We start from the raw sequence: 14,242 nt of genomic DNA, 5'->3' as shown, positions 1-14,242 counted from the left end.
CAAATGGCGTCGTTTTAGCCACAGAGAAAAAGCAGAAGTCCGTGCTGTATGATGAACACAGCATTCACAAGATTGAGCCAGTCACTAAAGGCATTGGCATGGTCTACAGTGGCATGGGGCCAGACTTCAGGTGAGACAAGCTTTGAGTGCGTAGCAGATTAGTAAGGTGCTTTACTGTTTCACGCAGAAGATTGGAGTTCAATTCTTGTGTGGGGGGAATATTTACTGTGTACCTTAGTCTTTCTGCTCGGACGTTGCTTCTTTTGGCTCTGACAGGTAGGGTGGTGGAAGTCCACCTGTACGGTATACTCTGTGAGGTACTTGACCACTGTGTGGGTGATATGAATCTTAGACCTATCATGTCCGTTTCTTTTTTTTAGAAAATAAAGTGAGTTGCAATGATGTGGCTCTGATCTATGATAATCATTTGTGCTTCTCATCTAGAGTTCGTGGTTACGAAGTCGTTGGACTTATTCATGTATTCTTGAGTGTACATGAATTTGTTACACCACTGTTATTGTAAGCGACCAAGACAAATAAATTACTTTCTGTGAGACAAATAAAGATTGTCATTGTTTTTGACAGTTTGTTAGTCGAAAATCATGGAACACCAGTGCCTGTGGTCTAGAGGTTAGGCGCTTTTCTGTGGCAAGCAGCAGACCTGAGTTCGATTCCAAAGTGATGAGAAATTTTTTTAGAGTATCACGATGTGGTATCCCTCTCAGTGTGGGTTGCCTGTGAACGGCAGAGTCGGAATCCCGCGTCTTAAATGATCTATCTTGTGCCGATGAGGGCGTAAAATCACCTACATTAAAAATAAATTTTTTAATTAACAAAAAAAAATGATTAAAAAATGAGTAAGTTGTCCACTTTACTTCCCCATCATTTCTCCCACAGGGTGCTGACACGTCGCGCCAGGAAGCTAGCGGCTCAGTACTACCTGACGTACCAGGAGCAGATCCCTGTGGACCAGCTGGTGCAGAAAGTGGCCAACGTCATGCAAGAATTCACACAGTCTGGGTATGGTCAAAGCTTTTCTTTCAAAAAAAAATTTTTTTTCCTTTCTTTTGTTTTTCTTCTCTTTATGTTTTTTCAGTCAGAAAGGTGTCCAAATTCTTCTTTTTATGTTTGTTCTTACCAAAAGGTGTCAAAATTCTTCTTTGTATGTTTTTTTGTACCGAAAGGTCTCTAAGGTAGAGTAAAAGCTTTTATTTTTTCTTGTGCTGTTCTTCTTTTTCTGTCCTTTTTGGACTGCAAAGTGTCAAAGAGAGATCAAAAGCTTTTCTTCTCTCTCTCTCTCTTTTTTTTTCTTCTACCACCTTCTATTTTTATTTTTTTTCCTGTCCTCCATCGTACTACAAGGTGTTAAGAGGAGATGTAGTTGTCAGATGTGGACCAGGTGTGTTATCTTTGTGGATCATCCTTTTGTTCCTTTGGAGCATCCCATTGACTACGTCGGTCTATCTTTTTCTTGATCTTCTTTTTTGTCTTCAGTGGTGTATTATTGCTGTTGTCCGTAACCCCTTGTTTTATGTACTTCTCTTCTCGGAGTAACTTGCATTGTAGATTATTATAAGCCTATAAAGGATAAATAACAATAACTGAATATCGCATGAGATATCACAATTCTTCATGGGGATGGGGTATGTATTTTATAACCTTTTTAATTCATTGTTTGCAACTCGTGGGTGGTTGGCGGGTACTCTGGTGTGGTTTGCTCCTTCTTTCCTATAAAAAATCTATCGTCTCTATCTACCCTCCTTCTTTTTAGTGTTTTTTTACTCTCTTGTAACACCTTTAATCTTCAGCACTTTTATAACCTTATTTGTGTTGCAAGTGCCGTAAAACTCTTACTAAAACTAAAAATGTTTCAAATGTAGTATCAAATTGTGAGATGGTTTTTGTTGGTTTTCCAAATTTCGTGTTGACTTGTTGATATTTTGTCTTCTCATTGTATTGTCTTACATCACTCTTCTAGTATAACATGATCATTTTATAAAATCAGTTTGTAATGATTACATGTAGAGCTTCAACATGTTTGTTTGAGTAGTTTGTGCTTTTAAAGAGGTTGTTGATGAAATGTAGTGCCATCCTGGGTTGCAGTATTAAAGAATAGTGTTCAATTAACCCTCCCGGGCGATGCTACTGACTGAAGTGTCTTTAGGCCATTCCCAAAGGGGGAGACATTAACCATGTTCTTATGCACAGTAGAATTGTAGTTGTAAATGGGCTGATTCATCAATTTCATGCTCATAACTGTGCCTGAACTGCAACAGGGAACTGCTGCTTTTTCTTTCCTAATCCTAACTATCGTCATTTTCCCCCGCTTTTTCTGGGGTGCCTTGATAGTCGAAGCAGACTTTGTACTGTTGAAGCTAGAGAGGTGAGCAGAGTAAGCCTGATTTTCTGTAAGGACTTCTCTCTTGACATCCACCCCTTGGTGCTCATATGACCGTACCAGTTGCGAGCGCCGTAAAACCTCTACTAAAACATAAAACAAAGTGTTCAATTATTTTGTGATGTAACGGTTAGATGCTTCTTTGACGCATGCAGGAGACCCGAGTTTGGTTCCCGATTGGAGAGAAAATTTTTGAAAAGTATCTTGGCCTTTCTGCTGGGGTGTTGTATCCCTCTCAGCCAGAGTTGGCTCAGACAGGCAGGGTCAGAAGCCCATCTTTTAAATGATCTAAGTTAAGTCGATGAGGTCATAAAAACACCTGCATTAAAAAAACAAAACCAAAAAACCCCCTGCAAGATCCACATTTTTGTCTTGACAAATGGGATGAGCTCTGACTCTTGAGTATACTATCTCTGGGTGGTTGTTGGGTGCTCTAGTGTGGTTTGCTTCTTCTTTCCTATCAAACATCTATCGTCCTTATCTCCCCTTCTTCTTTTTTATGTTTGTTACTCACTTGTAACACCTCTTATCTTCTGGCGCTCATACGACCTATGCAGTTGCGAGTGCCGCAAAACGTCTACTAAAACTAAAACATCTCTCCTCGTTTTTTGTGCTTGTTGCTCTCTTGTAACACATGTGTTCTCCGGCACTGATATGACCTTATTGTGTTGCAAGTGCCGTAAAACTCTTACTAAAAAGAGTATATTACTATCTCCCACAGAGGTGTGCGTCCCTTTGGAGTGTCCCTCCTACTGGCGGGCTGGAACCACGACGAGCAGAAACCTTATCTGTACCAGTGTGACCCTTCGGTGAGTCGACACTGTTAGATTTCTCAGCTTTGGTCAAACCTATTCCTGGGTAGTTGGCGAGTGCTCTGGTGTGGTTTGCTCCTTCTTTCCTATCAAACATCTGCCATCCTTGTCTCTCCTCCTTTTTAGTGTTTGTTACTGGCTTGTAACACCTCTAATCTTCGGCACTTATATGACCTTATTGTGTTGCAAGTGCCGTAAAACTATCAGTAAAACTAAACAAACCTGTTCAAGAGGACTACCCATTTTCTAGGAGAATAGTGGTCATTTTAAACAGTTTTTCATTTTGGACAAGGCCATCAGAATGTTGAAAAAATGCAAGGGCAGGGGGAGGGGGGTGTGTCATTTGTACAGATGATTGTCTTGGGCTGGTGGTTATGAAAACAGGTTCGACTGTATTGAAAATATGTATTTTCAAACCTTTTATATATGGCTGTGAAGAATGTCGGATAGTTATATAAGATAGAGAAATAAAATAGAGTTGACAGAGATGTGGTTTTGAAGGAGACTATTGAGAATTTCATTGATGGTGAAATCAGGCGCTCATCAATTTTTGAGCATATGGAATTATTGGTTTCATCTTAAAGTTTGTTTATTTGTCTTCTTTTTGATGAAAAAAATACTCTGAATAGAAGTTAAGATATTTACGATTAAAGGAGGTGGGGTTGCCTGGTGTTAGAGGTAAAATTAGCAGAAAAATGACGGTCAAAGTTTGTCGAGTTCCAGAGTTTGAATGTTCTTTGAAGCTGCAAATGTATATTTTTTGTGCCTTTGTTCAACCTTTTTTTCGCTATAATGCTCACAGAAATGTGTTTTTAAATGGATACATAAGGTGTTGATCCCCCCCCTCCCCCCAAAAAAGGACAAAAATTGGCCAATAGGTGGAAAATATTTGTTTCTTTGATTTCATTATTTTGACGAGCGGCTGATTTTACCACGATGCCACACAAGTAAGAAGAAGTGTAGACATTCTAGTAATATCTCTTTGCCTTCCATGCTTTTCACTATAAATGAATTCCTTTTTCATTTTAAAAAAAAATTGATAGAGAGAAAAAGAGAGAGAGAGCTAGTAATGTTAGCTACCTTTTAAAGATTGATGTGGCTTCTATTGTGTTCTAAGCTATTGTTTTATTTCTTTTTGGTAAATTCTTCATGTTTTTCTTATCTTTTCAGGGAGCCCATTTTGCGTGGAAGGCCACAGCCATGGGCAGAAATCATGTGAATGGGAAAACCTTCTTGGAGAAACGGTCAGTACATTTGTGTCTAGCTGTTCCTGCTGGTATCAGTTTTGATTGTTAGTCTGATACATAAAGTCACACATTTTTTTACACACTCACACACCTTCATGCTCATACTGGAAACTTGTATTTATCATCGTGATTCAACGCAGTGAGTGTGAAGAGTTTTTGGGGATGTATGCTGTCCCATAAATGAAGGATTCAGTAGCAAAATGCATTATAATAATATATGGAAAAAAAGTCGTATTAGCTTGGTTATTTCCCTTCGTTTTCTGCCTTTCTGAAGACTTTCTGTTTGTACAGTAGTAGTTTGTTAGTGGAAAAATGTGTTTTAGCCTAAATTCAAAATGTGCTACAGTGGGTGTCGCATTCCACGAGGTCACATTCAACGAGAAGTCGGCTCCAACGAGACAATCCTTAATCCCTGATTTTTTTTCCTCTATATCTCTTTGTAAATGTACATCAGCTCCAACGAGGTTGCAAACAGACCGAAGTCGCTTTCAACGAGGTCGCTATAACCAAATAAAAGCAATAAGGGCCCCAAAAGCGAAAATTTTTTCTCCTTTCTCTCCATCTCAAGCGAAGTGGAAGGCCCATCCTCGATTCCTAACACATTGTATTTCTAGATCTAATGTGCCTCCTAATAATTATGGGCCCCAAAGCCAAGAGGATGGGCGAGGGTAGGCCTATGATAGGGATGGGCTGGGTGGGAACGTGATGCGGGCTGTGTGAAACTGGATGAACTCTGGATGGAGGTCTAGATAGAGACCTTCATTTTAAAAAAATTTTCTTTTCTTCCCCTGATCAGACAATCCAAGCTCCCACCTTTACTTTATGTAGATCTAGGCCTAGAAATGAGAGGGTATGTTTCCACACGAGAAGTTTTCTGGAAAAAAAAGTTTTTTTACACATGCAGAAATGACGGTCAGAACACAGCTCAAACACGCGCACACTGATGCTGTTTGAGATTTTCGTCATCAGGGGGAACAACTGTTTTAATTACTGGTGGTACATCGTTTAGTATAATAATAATTTTAATAACTTGTCTCCTTTCTTTTCTTTAGCCGTAATCACATTCAATGAGAGGTCGGATCCAACGAGGACAACAAGATAGCATTTTCTAATTTTTCCAAGTTCCAGAAACTTGGATGTAGTTTGTTTTGCCTTGAAACCCGTCAAATAGTTTATGCCTCTCGTTTTCTGTGTGTGTGTTATTCTTTCGTGGAAAGTAACAGTTATTCCTTCTGTCTGACAGATACAGTTGGTGGTTGGCGCGTGCTCTGATGTAGTTTGCTCCTTCTTTCCTATCAATGATCAAACGTCTATCGTCCTGATCTCTCCTCACTCTTTTTTGTGTGTTTGTTACTCTCTTGTAACACCTCTAATCTTTGGTACTTATATGACCTTATTGTGTTGCAAGTGCCGTAAAACTCTTACTAAAACTAAACTTTTTCCTCACACACTCTGTGTGTGTTTTTCTTTCACGGAAAGTAACGCTTATTCCTTCTGTCTAACAGATACAGCGACACACTTGAGCTCGAGGATGCTGTCCACACTGCCATCCTCACCCTGAAGGAGAGTTTTGAAGGACAAATGACGGAGGACAATATTGAGATTGGTATCTGCGACGTCAACGGTTTCCGGCGACTGAATCCCTCCGAGGTCAAAGACTATCTAGCCTCTGTGTCTTAATAATCTTGCAGCGCTTTGTTTGTTATGTCAGGTTACCATTTGAGGACATTTTTGTGAGTTGTGCGCTTGAGTGTGATGTCGTGCAGGGTGTGGTTGTCATTCATTTGTCATGAGACTTGGGGCACTTTGCTTTCCTGTTTGTTCACGTATATTATTATAGTCTTTGACTTGGAGATAACTAACTGCCTGTTAGTCACTCTCTTCTCATTAGTTTTGGGCTTGTTCAGTATATGTGGATGATATAAAAGTTGTCATGGAAGAGTTTCTTTCTGAAGTATACACAACACAGATTTGAACACAACTGTGCTAAAAAAATTGAAACATTGTTTGATGTTGAAGTGCTGTACACATGTTCTGTACACTTTGTCAAGATTGATGGTTATTGCTGTTTTTCTTCTTGTGGTTTCACCGTCAAACCTTGTAATAACATTGACAGCTGAATGTCGGAATTTGTTTGTTCTGTCTAATCTGTGCAGCGCATGAGAATAAGCTTGGTTCAGAGTGGTGGAGTATACTGATAGAGTTTTCAGTTTTTGCAGGTGCTCCTTATCGTGTTGTTGTAATCTGTTCTCGTTTTCCGTCTGGTGGGAAAGTTTGAGTGGAAAGATGTCGTTGTGGTGATTTGTGTGAAAGGTCATTTTTATGAATCATTGACATTTCTTTTATTTTGTGTCAGCACCCAAGGGGAATTCAGTGTATTATTGGATTTGTTTCTCAAAATAAACTTTTTGAAACCAAGAACTGGTTTACCTTAGTGTGATCAAATATAATGTATTGTTCATTACACATTTGCCCTGGTGTTTCTTTTTTAAAAATGTTCTGAGGGAATGAGAACAGAATGCCTTCTTTAATCAAATTAGGCTCTTGGACTCGCAACCATAAGCTCGTGGGCTCTAATCTCGTCAGGGACCCGACATTGTGTCATTGGGAAAGGCACTTTGTACGAAATTTCCTCACTTCACCCTGTTGGGAATGAGTACGGTACCCGGCTATAGACAGTGAGTGAAAGATCTTGTCAATTTGTTAGTGTTTGAGTGCATGCATTCCACAGCTTGCACTGTATACTTTCTGGGAGGCAGAGAATATTTCTGAGTGTTCTCGGGTCTGCCGGGACAATAATAGTGTGTTTTAGTTTTAGTTTTAGTAAGAGTTATACGGCACTTGCAACACAATAAGGTCATATAAGTGCCGAAGATTAGAAGTGTTAAAAGAGAGTAACAAACACAAAAAAGAAGGAAGGGAGTTAGAGAAGATAGATTTTTTGTAGGAAAGAAGGAGCTAACCGCTCCTGAGCACCCGCCAACCACCCACTAATAGTGTGTGAAGTACTCAGAGCATGCTCTAGAGCGTGGATGTACGCTATACCACCACCACACACACACACACACACGCACACGCACACACACACACACACAGAGTAGAGTATGATTGATACTGTCTTGAAGTGCTTCCCTTGACTCAGTTAATGAACACATCACTACCACTACCAGCCAGGGAGAGTAGGCCTACCACACAAAACGTAGTTATGATACAGGGTGCTCATAAAAGCACTGAACAGTCACGCTGAAAGCAAATCAGTTTATGAACATGATTTTTACTAATTTTACTGTATTTTGACAGTAAAAAACTGGTGATGGTTCAAACCATAGTCCCTCTCTTCTAATCTCCACTGTTCTATACAATGATGACATAAACAGATAACATCTGTAAAATATAAACACTAAATTAATACATTATAATTTCAGCGGTAGAACACAAAAACTTGTAGGAATCAGGGTATTCTTCACATGAAAAAAAATAACCCAGTAGGCTTCTGGATCTATATCTTCAGTGAGTAGAAAATGTGACGTCGCCTTTTTATTACTCTGTAATTTGTAACCTTCAATTCAGATCTCGAAGGGCGCCACTGGTAGTAGTGGTAGGTCCAACGTCTTCACTTTCTTATTCTTCCCTTCCTCATACTTACTATCGTCATTTTTCCTCTACGGCTAAACACCTTTCATGGCTATTTAAAACACATTTCTGTGTGGATTTTATGGAAACGTGTTGATCAGAGATGCAAACAATTTTAATACATATATGCAGTTTCCAAGGACACTAAACTTTAGAAGTCATTTTCTTACCAATTTACCTCTAACGCCCGGCGAACCCGACCTCATCCAGTTGCAAATATCTCGACTTTTATTCAAGATAGATGGGTATTTTATTTAATCTATCGTAACTTACTGAGTAAGACAAACGAACAAGTTTCAAGATTATACCAAAAACTCCATAACATGCCCAAAAGCTTGTCGAGCGCCTCATTCCAGCGTGTCATTACATACACGTATTACTAGTAGAAGCTACGCCCCCCCCCCCCCCAAAAAAAAAAAAAAAAGAGGAGGAAGAACAGAGGCGCCTTAAGGAAATCTCCCATACTCAGAATAAGGTTATGCCCAAGTAACTGCCCCACGCCAGTAGCAAGGCCACTTAAGCACACCAATATTGATCGATACGTGCTCTGTTTTCCAGTGTCTTTCAATTTCTCTCTGTCTCTGTCCCTCCACCCCCTTCCTCTCTCTCTCTCTCTCTCTCTCTCTCTCTCTCTCTCTCTCTCTCTCTCTCTCTCTCTCTCTCTCTCTCTCTCTCTCTCTCTCTCTCTCACACACACTCTCTCTCTTTCTTCCTCGTCTCTCTCTCACTCTATCTGCCTGTCTGTCTCTCTCTGCCCCTCTCTCTCCCCCTTTCTCCCCCTTTCTCCTCCTCTCACCCCTCTCTCCTATCTATCCCTCTCTCCCCCTCCCCTCCCCCTCCCCTCCCCCCTCTCCCCTGTCTGTTTGTCAGTTTGTCTGTCTGTCCGTCTGTCTGTCTGTCTGTCTGTCTGTCTGTCTGTCTGTCTGTCTGTCTGTCTGTCTGTCTGTCTGTCTGTCTGTCTGCCTGTCTCTCTCTCTCTCTGTCTCTCTCTCTCTGTCTCTCTCTCCTCCCTCTCCCCCCCCTCTCTCTCTCTGGGTGGGGATAGTTAGAGGGCACCTCAAGTAGGTCCTATTTTTTCGTCTTTCCCTCTGCTGATTCTGTCTGTCTTGAGTTTTTCTTCCTGCATTAATAAATGACAGTTATCGTGTTGATGTACTTCTTCACTTTGCTCCAACTGACAAATCAACACACAGACTGACAGACAAACAAACTAACTAACAAATTAACACACAGACAGATAGGCAAAACATCTCTCTGAGACTGAGACAGAGTGTGATAACTCTGGAGTTGGGTATTGTGATATTTTTTTGCCCCCATCGTCTTATATTATAATATTATTAAATTATAGTAGCTTGCATAGTACCCGATTCTGACGCCGCACTAAAATTATGTTTTCTTTTAGTAAGGTTTCATGGCGCTCGCAACTGCATAAGGTCATAATATATATATGAATAATAATATGAGCGCCAAGGGGTGGATGTCAACAGAGAAGTCCAAACGGGGAATCAGGCTTACTCTGCTCACCTCTCTGGCCCCAACAGCAGAAAGTCTGTTTCGACTGTCAAGGCACCCCGGAATAGCAATTCACATGAGAGTGACAAACATACAAAAGAAGCAGAGGAAAAATGACCTAAGTAAGGATGTGGAAAGAAAAAAGCAACAACAGTTCCCTAAAATATATATCATTGTAGGTGTTCTGCGCCCCCACCTTTACAATTTAGATCATTTAGGAGATGGGCTGCATCGACCCTGCCAACATGGGCTGAGTCTGAGAGCGAGAACAATAATCAAAGCAGAAAAAACACCCGGAGGTACTCTGTAAAAATTCTCGTCACACGCGCATCGAACTCATATATGTCTTCTGCTTGCGATAGCTGAAGCGCCTAACCACAAGACTACAGGGAAAAAAACGACGCTTGTCACAAACTGAAAATCGTGAGGGTACCATTCAAATCTGAACGCTTGTTGACTCATAACTGTATTTCTGTTCAACTGTTGGCTGATTATTGTTGCTAGACTTACCATTCAGCAACACGTTACATTAAACCACCAGTCAAATAAATATATGAAGTCATGAGTCCACAAGCTTTTAAAACAAATTGGCAACCTTACAATTTCCAGTTTGTGACTACCGTCGTTTTTCCCATGTGCTCTTCATTTGTGTCACAGACGCCACTTTACATCACGTGTTTGAGAAGAATATGATGATCTTAAGCAGATGGCGCCAGACCACGCCCAAAGATTACCGGGTGTCACAGAAAATCAACAATTTTCCCGCTATGAGGAACTTAACTCAGGATTGGAGTATACACAGAGCCGTTTAGCTCTTTTGCAACGTAGTGCACACGTATTATTGTTTGTTTGCTTATTTGTTTGTTTCTTTGAGTAAAGAGAAGTGCATCGACACAATGGCTGTCATTTAGTGCAAGTGCTGGGTATGTGTAAGACAGACAGACAGAAACAACAGAAGGAAAGTAAAGAAGTAGGACCTACCAGTGGCGCCCTCCAACCACCCGCTTGAACACATTATATAATGTGATCATCATCAGACCACAGGCTATATATTGCGGCACATTTCAAACCATTACGCACAAATAAGAAAAAACTAATCTGCATTATATTATTTATTCATTGTATGCATGATTATCCACCTGTTAACTGGCACGATCAGCTAGCAGACCCTTTCATGGATCCTGGAGAGGAGGGAGGAGCAGCTATGGCATTGTGCCGCCTGCAGTGATACCTATTCTCCAACCAAGTAAGTAAGTATGTTATGTCTGTCTTTTAGGGTTTTAGATACATGTAAAGAAAAAAGAACGGTAAAATCTGAACGAATGACGAAGAGTTTTGCTTTCTTTCTTTCTTTCTATTTTTTTTTTCAAAGACTGGGAGATCTGTATGTCTATCAAAGCAAACCGCACAGATCCCTGTGTAATCTCCGAAAATAGCGGCCCTGGTAAACGGGGAAACCATTACATTGCATCGGTTTCTGTGGTGTAGCGGTTAGGTTGTTAGCCATCGCATGTAGGAGACATGAGAGCGATTCCAGTGTAGAGATAATTATTTTTTTATGCTTGACGTTGGATCCCTCTAGCTCTCAGCCCATGTTATCTTTGACGGGAAGGGGGCTCTCGTGGCCTAGAGGTTAAGGTGTTGGCCTCTCATTCAAAGGTCCCGGGTTCGATTCCGGGTAGCGACCAAAAACTTTTCTTCTCTAAAATTGTCTCCTTTCACATCCTTTCCTGATATCTAACAATGTTCTGTTGTCTGCTTTCATTTCCACTTTCTGCCCCCACCCCCTCACCTCCTTTGCCCCCTCCTCTGGGCTCCTGACTCTTTCTGCAGCCTTTCTACTGCTACTCATTGGCTCCTCCTAACTGCTGTCTTTCTGCCACACCCCTGATCTTCTGGTAGGAAAGATCTACACCTAGCCTTCTCGGACAAGGGCGAAAAATCTCGGAGGGCCCGTGTGCAAGTTGCACACGTTAAAGATCCCTTGGTGGTCTAAAATCGATAAGAGTAGGCTTCGGCCGCCACCCGGGCAAAATTCAAAATTTCCTACCAACGAAAAAGTATTAGGTGTGTCCCGCGCGCTCATATGACCTTATGCAGTTGCGAGCGCCGTAAAACCCTATACTAAACAAACAAACAATTTGACGGGAAGGGTCTTTTGAAAATTATTATTATTATTATTATTATTATTATTATTATTATTATTATTATTATTATTATTATTATTATTATTACTTTTATTATTCTTCTTCTTTAAAAATAACATTTTGGGGTAAATGTTTTACGGCACTGGCAACTGCATATATACAATGTATAAGGTCACATGAGCGCACAGGACTCATTAATCTTTTTCAGTTTGGTTTACGTTTTCAGTTTGGTTGATATTAATTTTGACTTATCGATTTAAGGACCTCTAAGGGATCTTTAACGTCCTACACACAGACACGCACGCACACACAGATATACAGACATACAGACAGACACACACACACATATACACACAGAGACACACAGGTACACATACAGCTATTCTGGAGTCCTGTTACCACAAAGAAATTATGTAACATAATATGTCTCAATAACCCCCTCACCCCTCCCCCCAAGACAAAAGAAAAGAAAACGAAATCACCACCACCACTACCAACAACAACAAACAAGCAACAACAACAACAACAACAACAACAACAACAACAACAACAACAACAACAACAACAAAAACAACAATAACAACAACAACAAAAAGCCACCCACAAAAAAATCAAAAGCTTGTGAGACTACAGGCGTAAAAGACGGAACTGAAGGAGGGGAGCTTTGTTCACTATTACATGTACCAGCTGAAGAATAGTTTCTCTCAAACACACACACACACACACAAACACACCCACGCACACACACAAACACACAGAGACACAAACACACACTCACACACACAAACCCCAACAATAACAGCAACAACAATAAACAACAAATAACAAAAAGGAAAACATAATTCTTTAAAAATTAAAAAATCTCCTACCCTCAGCAGTGTTCAAGCTTGCACTCATTATGTCGAATCTCACACACGAGCCACGCTTCCGATGCGATTTACCATTTACTGTCTCTTCCAATCTTTATTTTATCAAAGATACTAAAAATCTACCGTAGGCTACAGCACTATCTTTGATATTATAAATTATAATTAAAGATAACTGGTGTCGCGTGCACAGTTGTCGCCCACTCTATCAATGTGCCCGCTCAACAAACCCCCCATACGTGCGTGCGCGTGAAACAACTCTGTGGTGAAACGGCGCGGCGCGACTGTCACTGTGACTGAGCCAAAGTACGGCGGGGCGGTGGTACCCAGGGACCAGAGAGAAATAGAGAGGAGAGAGAGGAGGAACCCCCGAACGAAAATCTGCAGAGGGAAATCAGAGACCCCGATAGTTTAGTTGTAGTAGTAGATCTAGGCCTATGTGACGACGGGTCGGTCGGCGGGTCTCGCCAATAACATTCTACTGCCACCAGTGAGTGGTGTCTGTGCCTGTGTAAACAGCAGGGGGGATCGGCTGAGACTTTGTTGTACAGTAGAGGGGTATCTGTCTCCTCTTGCACACTGACGTACACACACGTGCGCATACATACACGCACATAAATACATACACGCGCAAGTACTCACATACGTACATACACAAGTGGGCTCAACGTATGTTTCCATCAAGGATTGTGTTATTATTTTATAACAACTGTGTGTGTTTCTGGATATTGACTGGACAATAATTCGCTTGCCCAGGATAACGCAATCGGAATTTCGCTCTCTCAAAGGTTTGGAAAGTTTTTTTTTTCTTTTCGACAGTTTTCTTTGCTGTATTCGTTAGTAATTAATTTATCATAATGTTTGTTGTTCTTATTTATTTTTATGGTGCTCTGGTGAGGTTTGCTCCTTCTTTCCTAACAAACATATGTCGTCCTTATCTCTTCTCCTTCTTTTTTGTGTATGTTACTCTCTCGTAACACATCTATTCTTCGGCACTTATATGGTCTTATTGTGTTGCAAGTGCCGTAAAACTTACCAAAACTAAAGATTTATTTCCATCATCTACTGTCCTTATATCTCCCCATTCTTTTGTTTGAATTTTACCCCTCTCTTTTGAAGGCTCTAATCCTCGGCGCAAATATGACCTTAATGTGTGTGTTGCAAGTGCCGTAAAACCTAGCTAAAACTAGATCTACTATCTTTTTTTTAACCGAAATATCGAACACTTATACATCTAAAACTAAAACTTTGTAAAATTGTGTTTAACGTGCGAAAGAATGTCTGGAGTGATTTTAAAGATTTCCCTTGTTTAGCTGTGTCACCAAAAAGTGTTTCTCCCCCCCCCCCCCCCACCAAAAAACCCCGACAACAAAAAACTAGTTTCCTGTCAAGAACACAGCTTCTCACAGCTTTTGAGACCTTTAAAAGTAGATCAATAATAATGAGCGACAACACATTGAGAGTGATTTTAAATCACCTTGGAGGAATGTTAACGTTCCGGTTTGTGCTTCATTCAGAGTGTCTTTGCGTCTATTCCAATAATGTTAACAGTCCTTTATTTGGTATAATGTATACATATACCTAATATGTATATACGTATATATAGATAAAAGGTATGTATGTATAT

General features: G+C 40.5%; 2 protein-coding genes across 2 annotated transcripts in view; both read left to right on the top strand.

Moving 5' to 3' along the window:
- The window catches only part of LOC101855814 (proteasome subunit alpha type-2), a 14,225-nt gene extending 7,350 nt beyond the window's left edge, over positions 1 to 6,875 (top strand). The window contains exons 3-7 of the mRNA XM_005105616.3: positions 1 to 130; positions 898 to 1,020; positions 3,120 to 3,207; positions 4,381 to 4,454; positions 5,963 to 6,875. Coding sequence (XP_005105673.1) covers positions 1 to 130; positions 898 to 1,020; positions 3,120 to 3,207; positions 4,381 to 4,454; positions 5,963 to 6,137 — 590 coding nt within the window. The 3' untranslated portion in view covers positions 6,138 to 6,875. The remainder of the gene's footprint in view (positions 131 to 897; positions 1,021 to 3,119; positions 3,208 to 4,380; positions 4,455 to 5,962) is intronic.
- Positions 6,876 to 12,943: 6,068 nt separating this feature from the next.
- The window catches only part of LOC118477184 (dual 3',5'-cyclic-AMP and -GMP phosphodiesterase 11A-like), a gene marked incomplete at its 3' end in the record, with an annotated part of 39,519 nt that continues 38,220 nt past the window's right edge, over positions 12,944 to 14,242 (top strand). Inside the window, 1 exon segment of the mRNA XM_035971685.1 lies at positions 12,944 to 13,403.

Source organism: Aplysia californica, unplaced genomic scaffold, assembly GCF_000002075.1.
Source record: "Aplysia californica isolate F4 #8 unplaced genomic scaffold, AplCal3.0 scaffold00481, whole genome shotgun sequence".
Lineage (NCBI taxonomy): Eukaryota > Metazoa > Mollusca > Gastropoda > Aplysiida > Aplysiidae > Aplysia > Aplysia californica.
This window is presented reverse-complemented; position numbering and strand designations above follow the sequence as displayed.